The following is a 16,861-nucleotide window of genomic DNA, read 5'->3' on the forward strand; positions in this document are numbered from 1 at the left end:
GTTGTTTAATTTCTTTGAAGTAGCTTTATGGGAAAATGGTCTGTCCTTTGAAAAACGCCTTCCCTCCTTTCCCTGTATGCTCCATTGAACTTCAAATGTAATCTGTTCGCAGGAATTCCTCTCCGACATGGCGATGTGTGAGGTGGATCGATTCATGGACCGTGAGCACTTGATCTTTCGGGAGAATACGCTCGCTACTAAGGCTGTGGAAGAGTACCTCAAACTGATAGGTCACAGATACCTCAAGGATGCTATAGGTAAAACTGCACATCACTGCTGACTGAGTGAAGCTCAAAGTAAATCTAATATTTTGAAGAACCGTGTCAGACTCCTCTATGGCATTGAATAGTATCGATATAGTTCCACATCTACATTTGTGATATATTTGTTACATTTTTCCAAATTCTTCTTTTTTATCATGGAGTCGACATTTTAGAAATACTTGAGTTAAAGAGGAAAAGTGTAAATGTTACATCAACAAATATGAATTACGCTTTGATAAGATTTCGCAACAATAAATAGAAATTGAATTGTCTATTCTTTTATTTAAATGTAGAGCTGTATTAGTAGATTTTAGATCTTTTAAATGTAAGATAAAATGTTCTTTTGGCCATTAAGTATAAATATTCTTTACAATTATATTTTAGTTTTTAGATTGATTTTATACCATCTAATCAGCCATTCTTTAACACTGTCCACTCACATTTTTATCTCATCCTAGCATTTTATTTCAAAGCTAGGATATTACATCACAGGGGAAGGTGGGTAATAACATGTTTCCCCTTGTCCCTTGTAATGACTGTTGTTTGCTCTGGATGGCATTTTAGCCACCAGCAAATTACAGAAGCTTGTTCTGTAATAGAAATTATATTAGGGGTGACCAAGTGACCTTGCTCACCGATGGACTTAGTATTATTTTTATACTTTTTATACTTACTGGTAATTATTTCTCTGTAATTATTAACACAGACAATTGTAAACTATACTTAAATGTCTCCTTCTGAATATCAATCACGCTATGCTTTTACAGGGACTGATATATGCAAAGTGTTTCAAGTTTTCTAGCGCTGCACATATCTTGTTCCACACTTAAATTTAGTTCAGCCCTACAAAGTTTGACCAACAAAAATAGAATCACCTGTAACATGACATTAGACAGCTCTAACTGGGTCTGTCTGTAATATTTAAAGCACTCCGCTTCCCCCCCGGAGAAATAAATTGCTAAATTGCTGCTTTAGTCACATCATTTTCTTTCTTGATTCTTTTCGCTCTTTCTAAATAAGAAGTTCACAATTTGTTCCTGTGCCCTGATCCAGCTGTAAAATAAATTTAGAGCTGAACTTTATGTATAATGATGCATTTTTGGAAACATAATGACAAGTTTGATCTACAACTTTCAGGTGACTTCATTCGAGCCTTATATGAGTCTGAGGAGAACTGTGAGGTGGACCCCATGCGCGTCCCGCCATCAGTCCTCGCTGACCACCAAGCCAACCTTCGTATGTGCTGCGAGCTGTTACTCTGCAAGATTATCAACTCTCTCTGGTCAGTTGTGTGCAGTCACTCACACACCCCCCCTCCCTGTTGATGCCACCCCTCCACGCCAACAGAAGGACAGTTCAATGCCAAAAGTTAATCAAAAATTACATTTGAATTGAAAAAATGTTCATACCTCATGTTTGTTTCAGCATTTATAAATACTTTACCTTTCAGTTTCAAATGTTACTTTTTCATTTGTCCCCATATTAACACCAATATAAAAGTTTCCTTTTTCCAAACTGATATTTAAACAGAAATAAGTAAATTAGAACATTATCATTTAATATTTACGTGCTTTTTTTCAAGTGATATAATGAGTTAAATCATCAACATCATGTTAATTTTTCTAAAAACGTTCTTTTTCTTCTTCTTTTGCATCCTGAGCATCGTACAGTCCAAGACTTTTCCATACATCTTAGTCTCTTGACCTTGCTGAATTCCTTTGGATGAGCTGCTGTATTATATCTTGCTCTTCGCCTTGACAGTGGGTAATAAAATCATGTTCTTGTTTCAGCATATTTCCACGGGAGCTGAAGGAAGTTTTTGCCTCATGGAGAGCCAGATGTGCTGAGCGTGGAAGAGAGGATCTCGCTGACAGCCTCATCAGCTCCTCCCTGTTCCTTCGCTTCATGTGCCCAGCCATCATGTCCCCCTCCCTGTTCAACCTAATGCAGGAGTACCCCGCTGAACGCACGTCCCGCACACTCACACTCATAGCCAAGGTCATGCAGAACCTGGCCAGCTTCAGCAAGTGAGTCTCTTGTCATCACCTGTCCTCTTACCCCAGCTCCAATGTCACATTCATTTGACACAGTTCCTTTTTTAGAATTGAAGACTGTGAGCCTTTCAGCTGTGACACATTTGTTCCTACCTTCACTCTGTTCTCTGTGCTGACATTCTTTTTCAATATTAAAACAATTCTTGCTGACTTAAATAGGCAGCTGTGATTAAGATATCAAAAGTTTGGTTATTTAATAGAGTCTTTATTTCAGGAACATAATATAATCTAATACTTTTTGTTTCCTGAGGTATTAAAGTGTATGTTGTCGGATGCCTATTAACTGAAGGCGACTTTTAAGATGAACCATGGAGAGTGAACCAGAGCATGAAAGTTAAGGTCTGAAAAGATGCTAAACCACTCTGTAGAGCTGAGAGGAACTGAGTTAGTTCATTACTGTGGGTTTGTTGTGATATTGATTAATGCAGCTTTAAGGATTTTAAACCAGAACTCCAGCACATGTTAAATGTAATAACATGAGATCCGTCCACTAACCTCCTGTTTCCACTCCCTTCTTTGTCTTCATGTGTCCTGTCACACAGATTTGGACCCAAGGAGGAATACATGTATTTCATGAATGAGTTCCTGGAGATGGAGTGGGGCTCCATGCAGCAGTTTCTTTATGAGATTTCCAACATGGACACCGGAGGAAACGCTGGAGGGTTTGAGGGCTACATTGACCTCGGCAGAGAACTGTCCATGCTCCATAGCTTACTGTGGGAAGTCATGGGCCAGCTTAGCAAGGTAGGTGGAATAACGTGATAAATTACTAGCAAATTTAAATTAAACATTTAATATGATTTCTTTCTCACTCTGAAGAGTGCTGAGAATGGAGGGCTGGAAAATGAGGTTCTATAATTTTCTGTCTAACACAATTAATATTATTTGAACTGTGAAAACAGAGGTGGAATTAGTACTTTAATATTTCACTCTACTGCTCGCACTGTTAACTTAATGAATTTTCACTGCAGTTGTAACATAATGAAAGTGAGAAATCTTTTATGGTCAGCCCAGAATTGTCTCAAAGGTTAACAAATGTGTAATTTTATGTGTTTTTATCGTTTTTTCTATCTGTTGCGTGTTTCTGGATGACATTTGAATTTCATGAATAATGAAGTGATGCGGAAAATTTATTGTATTTATAGTGAAGCAGCTCTTTACTATTTTAATGATTCAATGGTATATGACTGGAAGCTGAAACTTATAATGACATTAATGAACAATAAAGGATTCAGTGTAGATCAGTGACATCTGCTTGATAAGGCAAGTATGCGCTAATACCAATGAGGTGGATCCTTATTTATTATCATAATAATATAAAAAATAATGATTTAGAATTATAGGCTATCACAAGGTATTTGCACTGTACTTACCTTACAGTCTGTCTGTGCTGCATTTTTCCTTATTACTGAATGTGATCCAAAGGTCTGATGTCAAGTGTTTATTTTCACTCTGGTTTTATTTCATTATCAGTTGGACCTTGAATTTGACCTCTATTCTGGCCCAAGATAAAAATGGCCAATAAAACAGTCTGTGGTGGGCCAAAAGGTCAAGTACCCCGGGCACATGGCATGTGAGCGTAGGAAAGTCAGGAGTCCTTTATTTTAAAAATGTTTCTGTGTTGCTCTTCGATATAGGATGCTATTCTCAAACTGGGACCGCTACCACGGCTGCTGAATGACATCAGTGTCGCCCTGAGGAACCCGCAGCTTCACATGCCTACAAATCACCAGCCAGACCGATCGAAGGACAGACTCTTCTCGCGACCATCGTTCATCCGTCTAATGTCCTCCGACTTCCAAAGCCTTATGATGCGTGACTTAAACAGGTATCTCCTCATGCTTTCTTTTGTTTTATATATCTCTTTTGTCTTCAATTTACACATGAAATTGGAATTGCATGTCCCCAAAGAGTGTGCTCTTCTGGGCACCAACATGGGTGATACATAGTTTTACATTTGAACAGAGGATTAATCCCTGCTGTGGCTTTATCAAGACAAGGGTAATGGTCATGATTGCAAATATTCACCACAGTTTCACATGGGTGTAACCAACAGTAAAGCATAAAAAGATCAAGAATACACAATAAGTGAGAATTCAATTGCTCTAAAACAAATGAGAGTCTAAGAGCACATAATGCTAATGCTAATGCAGCTCTTCAGGCTTTTAAGTATTCTATCAATCCATAACTGCCAGCACCATCTGTTCCCAGACTCTCTTACCTAAACCTCTTTCCTCTGTGTTTTAATTAACTTTCAGCACTCTGCTATTGTCAAGAGACAGATGACAGCAGCATACAGCTTGTTTAAATAAGAACTCTTTAAGTAAGAGTTATAACAGAGGTAATATCAAAGGACTCCACAGCAGCTATTTCGTGTTTACTATTACAAGTCCCTCCTACCAAGCAGTTTTCTGCTGGGAACAAAATCTGCAGGGATAAATACGTAATTGAGCGAGTATGAGTTAACGCTGCTGCAGGCAGGTGTGAAAGGACAGATATCAAACATATGGAAATTCAAACTGACAAAGAGTGACACACCTGCCATTCCTCGTAGCTTTAATCCCAGAGGTATCAGGCTATGAGTGACTGATAAGACGGAGTGATGCCTTCTCCTCATTGGGTTTCCATGTTTCATTATGCAATCCTTATATAATAAGACATGTATTTCTTGAATACAATTAGATCTTATAGACATGCATAGGATCAATCCTGCACACTGCTGATCATGTGTGCTCAATTTATTTAGAGCTGCAATCAGCAGATATTTTCATTATCAATTAATCTGTTGATTATTTTTTTAAATATAAAAGAAAATAGAGCTCAAGGTCATTTTAATCCATAAAAGCTACTACACTGTCAAACAATTAACAAGCTTCAACAAGTTTCTTTAACTTCAATCTCTGATCATATAATTTGGTAAAATACATGCACAATGGTTCCCAACCTGAGGGTCCGGGGCCCTACAAGGGATTTGGAGATGAATGTAGTAGGTAGGTAGATGAATTGTCCCAAATAGAATTAAGAAAAAAAAACACATTTTAATAAACAAAACTTTATTTTTCTATTCATTCAGACATCTAGAAATTATTTTAAAATGTCACTCTATGATTAAACCTTGAAGGCAGCCATGCAAGCAGTAATGAGAAATTGCAGAGGGCTATTGACTCATATTAATGGGTCACAAGCAAAGACCGTTGGGAACCACTGGCCTAGAAGTTTAAAGCACCGACCATGTGACCATGATGTCCACTGTTCGGTTCCAGCCAGGGACCTTATTTGCATAATGTTCCTCATCTTTCTCATCCATCTTTTCCTGCCTCTCTCTACTGACCTCTGTCTGATTAAGACATAAAATACCCCAAAATACTGTAGAAACATAGAACAGTAGACAAAATTTACCATTTGTGACCACCTATTCTGTGCCTCCACTTTTGTTTCAATCCACAGGGCCCATGTACATTATTTGAAATCAAATGGTTAGATACAAAATAGGAATCAGTATAAAAGATCTGTAAGCTAGTAGTAATTTTAATGTCTCTTTCTATTGTGTTTCTGCAGTTCAATAGACATCTCTCGCCTGCCGTCCCCTACGACGGGAGTATCAGCAGTAGAATCCCTGTCATCGAATCTGAACATGAGGCGTCAGGCAGAACGAGACCCTCGCTCGTCGAGGGAAGTTTTCTATGTCACACGTCCGCCGCTGGCTCGATCCAGCCCCGCATACTGCACAAGCAGCTCGGACATTACTGAGCCTGATCCAAAGGTAAGGTGTGAAGTAGTCATGTTTATTTTCCCTATGGCATATCATAATTCTGAAGCTTTTAAAGCCGTCTCTACAATGTTGGGAAGACCTCGGGGCAAATGCATACATTTTAGAATTATTTCATAAACAACCAGCTAACATGTTTACATTAGCGAGCGATGATTAGAATGATAAATAAAGTCTGATATGACTATGCTATCACAGTATTATTGGCTTGAGTCGAGCTCTTGTGCTGCACTCTGTTTTAGATTTACTTGGAGTACTTCATTTAACAGATTATATGATAGAAATTTGGGGGTTTAACTAAATTATGTAAAAGCACTTGCTGAATAATATTGACCATATTAATACATATTATTTCAGATATGTGTTTGAAAAGAAGAAATCTCATGTTAGAGCGCTTCAGGAATGTGGCTTGTGATTTATGAGTGTTATCTAAAGAGGGAAAGAGAAGGAGGGGGAAACATTAGTTTGTGTGTGTGTGTGTGTGTGTGTGTGTGTAAAAATTCAGTCTCTGGTGATGAGTACATTTGATTTTAATGTTACTTTCCCCCGGGAAGCAACAGTTAAATATCAGTCAGAGATGATGTTTTATAGTTATAGAATGAGCTTCCTTTGGAGATTTTGGTCATGTCCCCCCATTTTGCCTTGTGACAATTTAGTTGATCCTCTGGAGCTGGCCATTTATCACTCTGATGTTTAAAAAGCTGGGATGTGTTTTGAAAGAAGGATCTCCTTCCTGCCCTCCTGCAATTAAATTATCCCCAGACACGAAACAGACCTTTTGGGTCCCTAAAGTCTGAATTTCCTTATCGTGAATTCTTTTAATAGCTTGTGACTGATGCCAGGCCAGTGATGTCTGCTACATTTTATAACTGTATATGACTGTATATGATGCTGTACATTCAAACCAAATTTAAAACTGTAAACACACACTTACTGCACATGTAAAACTGAGTAAAATAAATATATTTTCAGGTAAAGCAGGATCTAGAATTTCATCAAATTTTCTTTGTCATGAACAATGTTTTTGTAAATATGGTAAATATGAAACTACAATAAATGTTTTTCTTCTGTCTCAGGTCCACAGTGTGAATAAAAGTGTGTCTATGATGGACCTTCAGGACTCCCGTATGAACAGCATATCCAACCTGAACTCTGTGGGAGACATGCTCACCTCCTCTCAAGCCTCCATCGCCGGCCTCGGCCACAGCTTCGGGAACCTCGGCGGCCCTCTTCGTATGGGAGGGCATATGCCGACGGGCTCAGCAGGCTCTGGTTTGAGGCTGAGCCAGATGGGCCACATTGGGGGGCCCACCGAATCCATCTCTCAACAGCAACAGCAAGCGGCAGCGGCCATGCACTACCCTCTGTCTTTCCAGAACCCACTATTCCATCTGGCTGCCCAGAACTCCCCAGCTCAGTCTCAGCAGCCTCCCCCTCCTCTCCTCCTCGCCCCTGAGCCTGAGAATGGCCACCATGACTATCAACCCGCCTTTGGCAACAGTGCTTTCTCCCGCAGCGAGGACTTGTCCGCCCTGCGGTCACAGAGCAGTCTGGTGCAGCCCAGCATTGTCCACTCACACAGTTACAGTGATGATTTCACCCGGCAGAATCAGAGCAACGACTACGCCTGGCACCAGCTGTCGCTGCAGGTGCAGGTAGGAACCTCTCACTTACCCTCACACATACAGGAAGACAATCTCATGTTTATAACGATGTGCAACAGTGTTTTTCTCTTTCAGAACCTTTGGTTTGCTTAACAGGTTTATCTTCTGATTTATAAAAGCACAAAAGCAAAATGTCACATATGTAATCAACATAGGGAACAAGATATATGCATTATAGGTTTATTATTGTATCTTTTATATACAGGAGTCAACCAAAATCTAAAGGAGCTTCAACCGTAAAGTGTATACAATTGTACTTATAGACACAACTAAACTTCTTATGTTACGACGGGTAGACCATGCAGTCCAATGAGGCAACAGCGTCTCACTGACACAGTCATCTTGGATAGTAAACCACAATTTGTAAAAACAAAAAAGTGACAAATAAAGGAAAAACCAACATAAAATTTAGTCACACTCTATTCTGAATAAACAACATTCCCTTTTCATGTGTTTGGATGAAGGTGGTGGAGAGCAGCATCTCACCCTACTGCCAGACAACAATGTCAATATTATATTCTCCAAGCATGGATCACTGGATTGTATGTTTAGTGGCAATGCAATTTTCTTTTTCCAACCAATGTAATTGCTTATAAATGCCAGTGTTTACAAGCAATCCCATAACCATGGATAGACCATGGCTACAGGAAAAAAGGTAAATGTGAATTCCAGCTCTGTGATGGGACATGAACTCAGACATGGCATATGCCCATTCACCACTCTGACTTCTACACCCTTACTTTCCGCCTCACTACCTAAAGGGCACACCCCTCTCTGTGTTGGCACAGTCTGTTGGCTCTGGACATAAACCATGAGGTGCAGAATTGTCCAATATGGATGCAGTTCCAAGGGATACTGAGCTGGTCTAACATGTCTCCCATAGGTTTTCAGTTAGGCTGAGATATGGTGACTGGTTAGGCCATGTGATTCATATTATTTACATACACATCAAACCATTTAGCGAATCTCCATGTGTGGAGGCGACAACGTAACATTTATGTTTCTCAACTTATTTATTCAGGTTTTTCCTTTAATTTGTGACCTGGATGTTGTACTGTTGAAATGATAGAGCTGAAATTACAAGCTTCATATAGTAAACAATGATCAGTAATCAACATGACATTTTATTTGACTTTATATTGAATAGTAGTTACTGGCTTTGCCCAGTTGGTGTTGCAGCCTCGCTAAACATGAAACGTAATTTACGTATGTGTGCCTGTCATACACATCAAGATTCCCTCTTCTGAGACTAAAATCAGTACAGTACAGGCCTAAAGAGGTTGCTTTTGGTTCTCTTGAGTCTTCTTGTTTATCTAAACTAAATGATTCCTTTAGCTAGATGTGAGAAATGAATGCTAATTCATGAAACTGCTTGTTTATTATTAACCAAACCCCTTCAAATTTGAGTGGACCAGTAAGGTTAAGCGAGTGGCATCACTTGCTTTCAGTAAAATTTACATCCATCAAATAGGAGTTAAAACTCAAAAAACAAATAGTTACGAAGTCAAAACAAAAGCTTGCAAGTTCAAATAGGCCTCTGTTCTTTTATGGAATAACAAACAGTATTATCAGTTCTGGATTTCCAAATGTTGTGATGAGGACTGTCACGTCCAATAATTCATTTTCTCAGTTTTGTTAAAAAGACCTGTAGACCCTTTTTTTTTTTTTTAAATCCCAAGCTAAATTGCACAACATACTTATATGTTATTTATTCTTAGTGTGATTTTAAGATCTCGATTTTGCAGAAAAAATGTCTGCATTACTTGCTGCATTCAGATTAACCCTTTCAGTTCATTAGACCCAGCTTGCGCTTCTGTTTTCAGACTGATTTTGTGGTTGCAGAACAGAGATCCAAACAAAATGGGAAATGTTTACAAAAGATGTACCTCTCCTGAGCAGTACAATATGCAAATCTAACAGCAATGTAATGGCACTTTTGAGAGACACTTGTGATGGTACAGACAACACACTGAAGCCTGATCATTCACTCACCTCCTCTGCTGAACTGTGTAGGGTGCTTGACTATCATACTGTGCGTCCTTGTTTCAACAGAGCTGGAAACAAGCCGTCGGTCAATAGGGCAGAAAAAAAGTGTCGTAACTGCTGATATATCATTATATTACTTCGTCTTTAAACTGTCAGTGTGCTGCGGATCAGACTTAGATCTCCTGGATAGAGATGTTTAACTGTTTTACAGTCTACTCTTACAACCAAAGTTGAATTTTCAGTTAAAGCTTATAAACTTGAATTAAACTCACTCGTTTGATGGAACAGCTTTTAATGAAACAGAAATCTAAACTCATCTTTTTTTAGTGTTGACTTGATTGTGTAGTCATGGGCTGCTGATCTGATAAGTTTACTACAGCATGTCTGTGTAAAATTACAGCGTTTAATGATACTGTCATGTAGTCTTAAGCTATTTCTGTCCTGTTGCGTGGGCCTTAATGGAACAAACATCACAAGAGCCTCCTGTTTTATTAATACAGATGGTGTTATCATCAGGACAGTTATGCAATTATGCACTATCTACCTATCAATCCATCTGTCCGTCCATCCGTCCAGTCAGTCCTAACAGTAAGTTCACGTTGGTGTAAATCTGCTCAAATTAAAGCTGATATTTGGCACTTTATGTAATATGCATTATTTTATTTCAAATTTAATGTGCTGAAGCACAAAGAAATGTAAATGTCCAAATACTCCATACTGTACATCATCTGTCTATCTATCTATCTTGACATCAAACTAAACATTTATCCATACTGGTCTGGCACTGTGCTCAGAGTCGAACCAAGATATCAGCATTCAGTTTTTCTGCACCACAACCCATTTCTGGAACAAACCAGAAAAACTTGGTCTGCTTAAACTCCAAAAACTTTTCTGTTTGACAATTACTTTTATTAAATCAAATTTGGAACTGTACCACTGCAGTGTATTTGTGCTGCAACATTTTTCTCTTATTCACTTTTACACTTTTACAATTTTAGCATTGTTTTTTCATTTTATTTCTTGTCTTAATGTCTTAACCTTATTGTTTAAAGGTGCCATACATATATAAACTTGCCTTGCTGATCATCCACCCCCCCCATCTGTCTGTCCATCAATGTCACTATGTGAGTGACCTATTTTGTGGTTAGACTGTCTTCTAAATCAGTAAATGGTAAATGAAATTAGGCTTTCTTAATTTTCTTGACAATTTCTTTTTCTTTTATCTTATTCTTTCCTCTCAGGAGTCTCTCCAGCAGCAGCACCTAATGGGAGTCACATCTCAAACAGCCACTGGGACGGGCACCCCCGCCTCTTTGGCTACACCTCCCACTACAGTTCATCCTATCCGCCAGTCATCCATTGCCCCACCGCAACACCTCAAGTCCCAGAGGTCCATTAACACTCCAGCTACTGCCACGCCTCCAAAGGTTCGCCCGCAGAGCAGGAACCTCCTCCTCGACTCTTCTGACACAAATTTCAGTGGTAGTCAGCCAAAACCACGCCAAACTCAGCAGCCGCCACAACAACAACAGCAGCAGCAGCAGCAACAGCAGACACAGCAGCAACAACAGGAGACACAGCTGTCGGTGACAGACAGTCCAGCACCCGGACTCCCGTACCAGACGAGCTCCGCCAAAGACAACCAGGGCCCGCCAGCAGCTGCAGAGGAGTCAACAGACACTCCGACAAAAAGCACCAAGAAGCCTCAACAGTCCCAGCTGCAGCCTCCACAGCAGCATTTACTCAAGCCAGTTGTCAATAAACAGGCGAGTCTAACTTCAATCCTTCTTCTTAAAGAGATGCTCCAAAACTGCGCAGCGACGATTCTTTCATGCCTCAGTTCGTACTTGACATGAAATGAGAGAAAAGACGTTGAAATAATATTTGTATTTGCACTCTCACTTCATTTTTAGGACATTCCTAATATTCAGACATTAATTAAAATCACGACTGACCTGTTGTGTTGTTCCAGGGTTCTCAGTCGACCTTGAGCACCTCGGCCCTCAACGAGCGGACAGTCGCCTGGGTGTCCAACATGCCACATCTCTCTGCTGACATCGAGAGCCTGCGGCCGGACCGTGAGGGTCAGCTGAAAGAGTACTCCAAGAGCATGGATGAGTCACGGTTAGAGAGGGTTAGTACATGTTTTTTTTTAAGTACACTCACCTGCTTCCTGTGATAGTAGGCTAAAAAAGGCAACAGTATTTTGAGGGTGTGTGTGGATGTTTGTGAGATTTCTCTAAAATATACATGACACTATTTAAAGTGAAAGCTGAGATACAAAAGGAGACTCAGAGAAACATTATCGTGACGGCCCCTTTAGGGATCTGAAGTGTACTCATGAAATATCTTTTTTCCTGATCTGTACACTTTTCTTAAAATATGATACACACACTCTGGTGCAGAACGTAAAAATCTAATTTAGTATGCTGGCAGCTCCAAACAACAGCAAGAGTCAGCTGTTTGGATAGAAATCATGGATCGATAACATGCGCAGAAGATTCATGTGTACCTAACCAGACAGTCTCATGTTGGTGTTTTGTGCTCGAGTGTCCTGGATCGTGGTATTTAGGATAAAGATCTTTCATTGACCCAAACCCAACGGCAAAATTTAATTTGGTAAATTAAAAAACTATTAGGTGTTTCCAAAGGAAAGACTTTTGTTCATGGGAGCCTGACTTCTAAATTTAGTCTAAAAAAGTATATTGTATTTAATATAAAATAAATTTGGATTAAAGATCTTAAATTGGCACAATATACCTTTAGTTTTAGGTTGTTTTGACAACAATAGCAGGTGTGCACTGCGCAGGACGTTGCTGGTCATGATCGTAGGTTAAGAAAAAGGAAAGCACACATGATGTGTTAAAACCACTGAAATATCCTGGCTGATGAAGCGGCAAAGCATAATATTACTGTCTATATTCCAAATATATCTATCATTTCAATCATCGTATTATATAAATCCCATCAAATAAGCAGACACGCGTTTTAAACCTGTATACCAAACACTTCAAAAATATCTGTAGCCATCAACAGTTGATGGCTACAGATATTTTTCTAAGTGATGGCTGTTGTTGTGCATTTTCTATGATGAATAACTCCCACACTCTCGTCTATATTAGAAATGGATTCCTACTGTGTGTGGTGCTTATTGCATTGAAACTTCAAGGCCGGCACAATTCCACTGCAGCTTTGTCTGCACTTGCTGCTCAGCATAAAGAGATCTATACCATCTGTGGTGTCTGTGCCGATACAAATCACTCATCATTCAGGAACACTGCAGAATACAAGACACAAATAACCTGAAGTCACTTTATTTCCTTCATTTTTCAGGTAAGAGAATACGAAGAAGAGATACATTCCTTGAAAGAACGGCTGAAGATGTCTCATCGCAAGCTTGAAGAGTATGAGCAGAGACTTCTGTCGCAGGAACAGCAGACAAACAAGATCCTGCAGCAGTATCAGAACCGCCTGGAGGACAGCGAGCGCCGCCTGAAGCAGCAGCAACTGGAGAAGGACTCTCAAATCAAAGGCATCATCAGCAGGTGATTAGTGTAAAGGTTGAAATAGAGCTGGCAGAAATGAGGCTGTATTTTTTTATATGAAATTATGCCCTATATCATGATTATATCCGGCTATATAGCTGAGAGTGATGAAACTGAAGTGGTGCATTTACCACAGAGACACTCATCAGTCTGTTACTGCTTCTCACGTTCATGTGACCTGGTCCGACAGTAGCAGCACACGGTATAACAACAATCTTTGCTGTTGCTTCAAAGGATAGCAGCTCATGGACTACAGCTGTAACCGCACGCGTTTGAGAGCTACAAGGAAACAATCCACAGAGGTAGTTAAACACAGCTACAGGGAGAATGAATGCAAATGAAAGGTGGTTAAAAGTGGTGACCAGCTTTACTATTTTTGCATTAAAAGAAATGTTTCGGTCTGCTGTATAAGAACTCAACAGAAAGGTTTTCCACTGAAATACAACTTGTATGGTGTCATATGAATATCATTTTAAAGAGAAAATTCAATCATTTGGGCAATATGCTTATTTGCTTTCTTGCTGAGAGAAAATAGAAATCACTCTCATATGTGCTGGAGCCAGGAGCCAGTTAGCATAGCACAGCATAAAGCCTGAAAGCAGGGGGAAACGGCAAGATTAGCTTTGTCCTAATTTAAAAAAGAACTCCCTCTGAAACCACAAATTACTGGTTTTACATTTCTATTTTTGTATGGATTAGATAAATGAAAACATGTTAATTAATGGGCTTTAGAGGTGCTGATAGTCTTTATGCTAAGCTATGCTAATCACCTCCTGGCTTTAGCTCCATGCTTAAAAATACCCCGTGGGAAACGATATATCATTAAAAAGTTTTTACTAAAAAGGTTGGTGTGTTAATATAAAAGTATAATAATGTGCAGTGGAATAAAAATCATGAAACACATGAAGCATGTGACTTAAGTGTCAGTCAAGCTTCTGCTCCACTGAAGAGACTGAAAGAAAATATGAATGAAATGTAAATGCCATATTTTCATTTACATTTTCTTTTTCTACATTTTCAACAATCTGAGGTTTGGTGCTCTTTTAATTACATCATCACGTTGCAACCTCATGTCCGGTGATGGTTCAGTGGCACCTGGCTGGCAAATTAGTGCCACCAGATGTTTATCCAAATACTTGCATAACGATAGTGGATGGAAATGAACTAAATCTGCATTTTGTTTTGCAGATTTTATGGAAATTCAGTTCAGATTTTGCTATATTTGGATGGAAACATGGCTATTGTGCCCATGCTTGTAGAACACGAAACGGAAACCAACAAAGAACCCACTCATCAATACATTGCTCCATACCATAGCGCCACTAGGAATCCACAGGAAACCATTAACACACAGACATAAGCAAATAAGCATATTATTTCCCAAAATGTTGGATTATTCCTTTAAAGGTAGCTCATTTAAATGTCATGACTAATACCAAAAAGCATACCCAGTAGGTTCAAACCTGATATGAAACACTTTTTTCTTTTTTTTTTTACAAACATTTTTATTTCAGTAACTTTATTATGAGGACAGAGGAAACCAAGCCAGCCTAATTCTGATTGAAGCTACACGTACTTAAAGGAGATATTTCTTGGAATAAAGCACAACTCCTACTCAATGAAAAGTTTAATGCCCCATATCAAGTTTTCTGAAAGCCAAGGTTTTGTATAACTGCAGCATTACGGAGTTCACATCTCATCTCATTTGGTAGAAAGCCTCCTTTAGTATGCTCCCATACTATATTTTCTCTAAATTCAGATATGGCAGACGGGTGCACACCTGACTCTCCTGCGCACACTCGCTAGTTTTCACAAGTTGTCTATCTGAACAGCTGAATTTGAGCTGTCTTAACTGTTCTAAAGGAAGTTCAGGTTCAGCTTCAGGGCGCTCAGAGGATAGCAGGATCACGTCAAGACCTTAATATCATCATATGGCCACATAATCCTACAGTAACTTTGGAGAACACCGGCTTCATAGTTCTATTTTTGTCAACCGGTATGTTTGTTTCTATTTCCCTGTTGTCAGACTCATGGCTGTGGAAGATGAGCTGAGAGGGGGTGCCATTCCTGATATTAAGCCTCGAATCCTCACAGACCAGGTTTGTGCCTGTGTCTACATCTTTTATCATCCCTATTCGCTAAACCAGTCATGTCCTAAAACAGTTTGCATCATTCTTACATCATATCCAGAGCTTTTGCCAAAGCCAGTGCAGGGGAAAAAGCTTGCCGCTTTCATGCACTTCACCTGTTCCCATCTTTTCAAAAGTACGTTTATGTCACACCTGAAATAACATTTCACCATTTTACTGCACACGTCTGAGGGCAGAGTGGAAAACACAGTGCTGATCCTAAAATTCAAGAGCTGGATGGAGCTTAAATTTATGTACAGAGGTTAATCTAGGTTGATTCTGTGAAGGAATAGCAAGTCTTCAGCACTGAAACTGAAGTATAAGCCAATGCCACACAAAAAGATTATTATTATTATACCACAGAACACATTCGTCATTAAAAAAAACCTTGACTGTGAGTCATCAGCAGCATCACAGTTAATTCTTCAGGGCTCAGCTTCATGAATGCACCATGTGGGCTGGATTGTGACGCAGGTGAAGAGGCTGTGTGTGTGTGTGTATGTGTGTGTGTGTGTGTGTGTGTACATGTCTTTCTATGGTTGTGTGGACAAATTCTGGTTTAAACTATAATTGAGAGGACATTTTGGTCAGTCCTCACAACTGCCACAGGCTGTTTGAGGGTTAAGACTTGGTTGTAGGGTTAGGGTTTGGCATTTAGTTGTGATGGTTAAGGTTAGGGTAAGGGGTTCGGGAATCATTATGCCAATCTCCCAGCTAATATTAGACGTGTGAGTGTGCGTGACGTTTAAGCCGAAATAACTCTGAAGAAACATGCTATCCCTGAAATTAATTCTCGCCTTCTTTTCAGCCCTCAGTATCAAGGGCAAATAGACAAAATTGCCTCTTGAAAACAATCAGTCCCATTTATAGAAATGTTTTCCACTGGGTCTGATAATTGTTTTACACCAGACTTCTTAAACAAATGAGTAGGTGATAAAAATAGATCCAAACTCTGCAACTAAAATGTTAGTCTAGTAAAGGAGTTTGATGTTGTCAAAGGAGGATTAGTTTGTAAGCTGTCCTCTCTGGCTCAAAGTCATAGCTATGAGATAAACACACACTCTCGTCATATTGAATGTTGCAGTGCTTGGAGCCCAAGAGGAATAAAATCAAGTGTTGAGAAATGCTATTCCTTCAGAGTGGGAGAGTCCTGTTAATTACTCTGCGAGCATGAACAGTTCTTTCCCAGCGACAGAAACCAGAGAATTATGATTCTGAAGAATACGTCAAAATTTTGGGAAATTTATTAATTCACTTTCTTGAGCAAAGAGTTAGATCAGAATATTAATACCACTCTCATGTGTGTACTGTAAATATAAAGCTGCAGTCAGCAGCCACTGGCTTATAGCGCAAAGACTGGAAATAGAGATAACAAACTCTGCCTAACAGCACTTCTGAAGCTCATTAATTTAATGTTATATCTGGCTTGTTTAATCTGTACAAAAACCGAG

General features: G+C 39.3%; 1 protein-coding gene across 1 annotated transcript in view; it reads left to right on the top strand.

Moving 5' to 3' along the window:
* Positions 1-16,861, top strand: part of syngap1a (synaptic Ras GTPase activating protein 1a) — a 35,175-nt gene that overhangs the window by 13,614 nt on the left and 4,700 nt on the right. The window contains exons 8-18 of the mRNA XM_023412317.2: positions 113-257; positions 1,401-1,545; positions 2,054-2,290; positions 2,860-3,061; positions 3,955-4,145; positions 5,876-6,080; positions 7,163-7,741; positions 10,978-11,502; positions 11,709-11,870; positions 13,070-13,281; positions 15,308-15,380. Coding sequence (XP_023268085.2) covers positions 113-257; positions 1,401-1,545; positions 2,054-2,290; positions 2,860-3,061; positions 3,955-4,145; positions 5,876-6,080; positions 7,163-7,741; positions 10,978-11,502; positions 11,709-11,870; positions 13,070-13,281; positions 15,308-15,380 — 2,676 coding nt within the window. The remainder of the gene's footprint in view (positions 1-112; positions 258-1,400; positions 1,546-2,053; positions 2,291-2,859; positions 3,062-3,954; positions 4,146-5,875; positions 6,081-7,162; positions 7,742-10,977; positions 11,503-11,708; positions 11,871-13,069; positions 13,282-15,307; positions 15,381-16,861) is intronic.

This window comes from Seriola lalandi, unplaced genomic scaffold (genome assembly GCF_002814215.2).
Source record: "Seriola lalandi dorsalis isolate HSWRI2012SDOR001 ecotype SW California unplaced genomic scaffold, Sedor1 jcf7180002054476, whole genome shotgun sequence".
NCBI classification, from domain to species: Eukaryota; Metazoa; Chordata; class Actinopteri; order Carangiformes; family Carangidae; genus Seriola; species Seriola lalandi.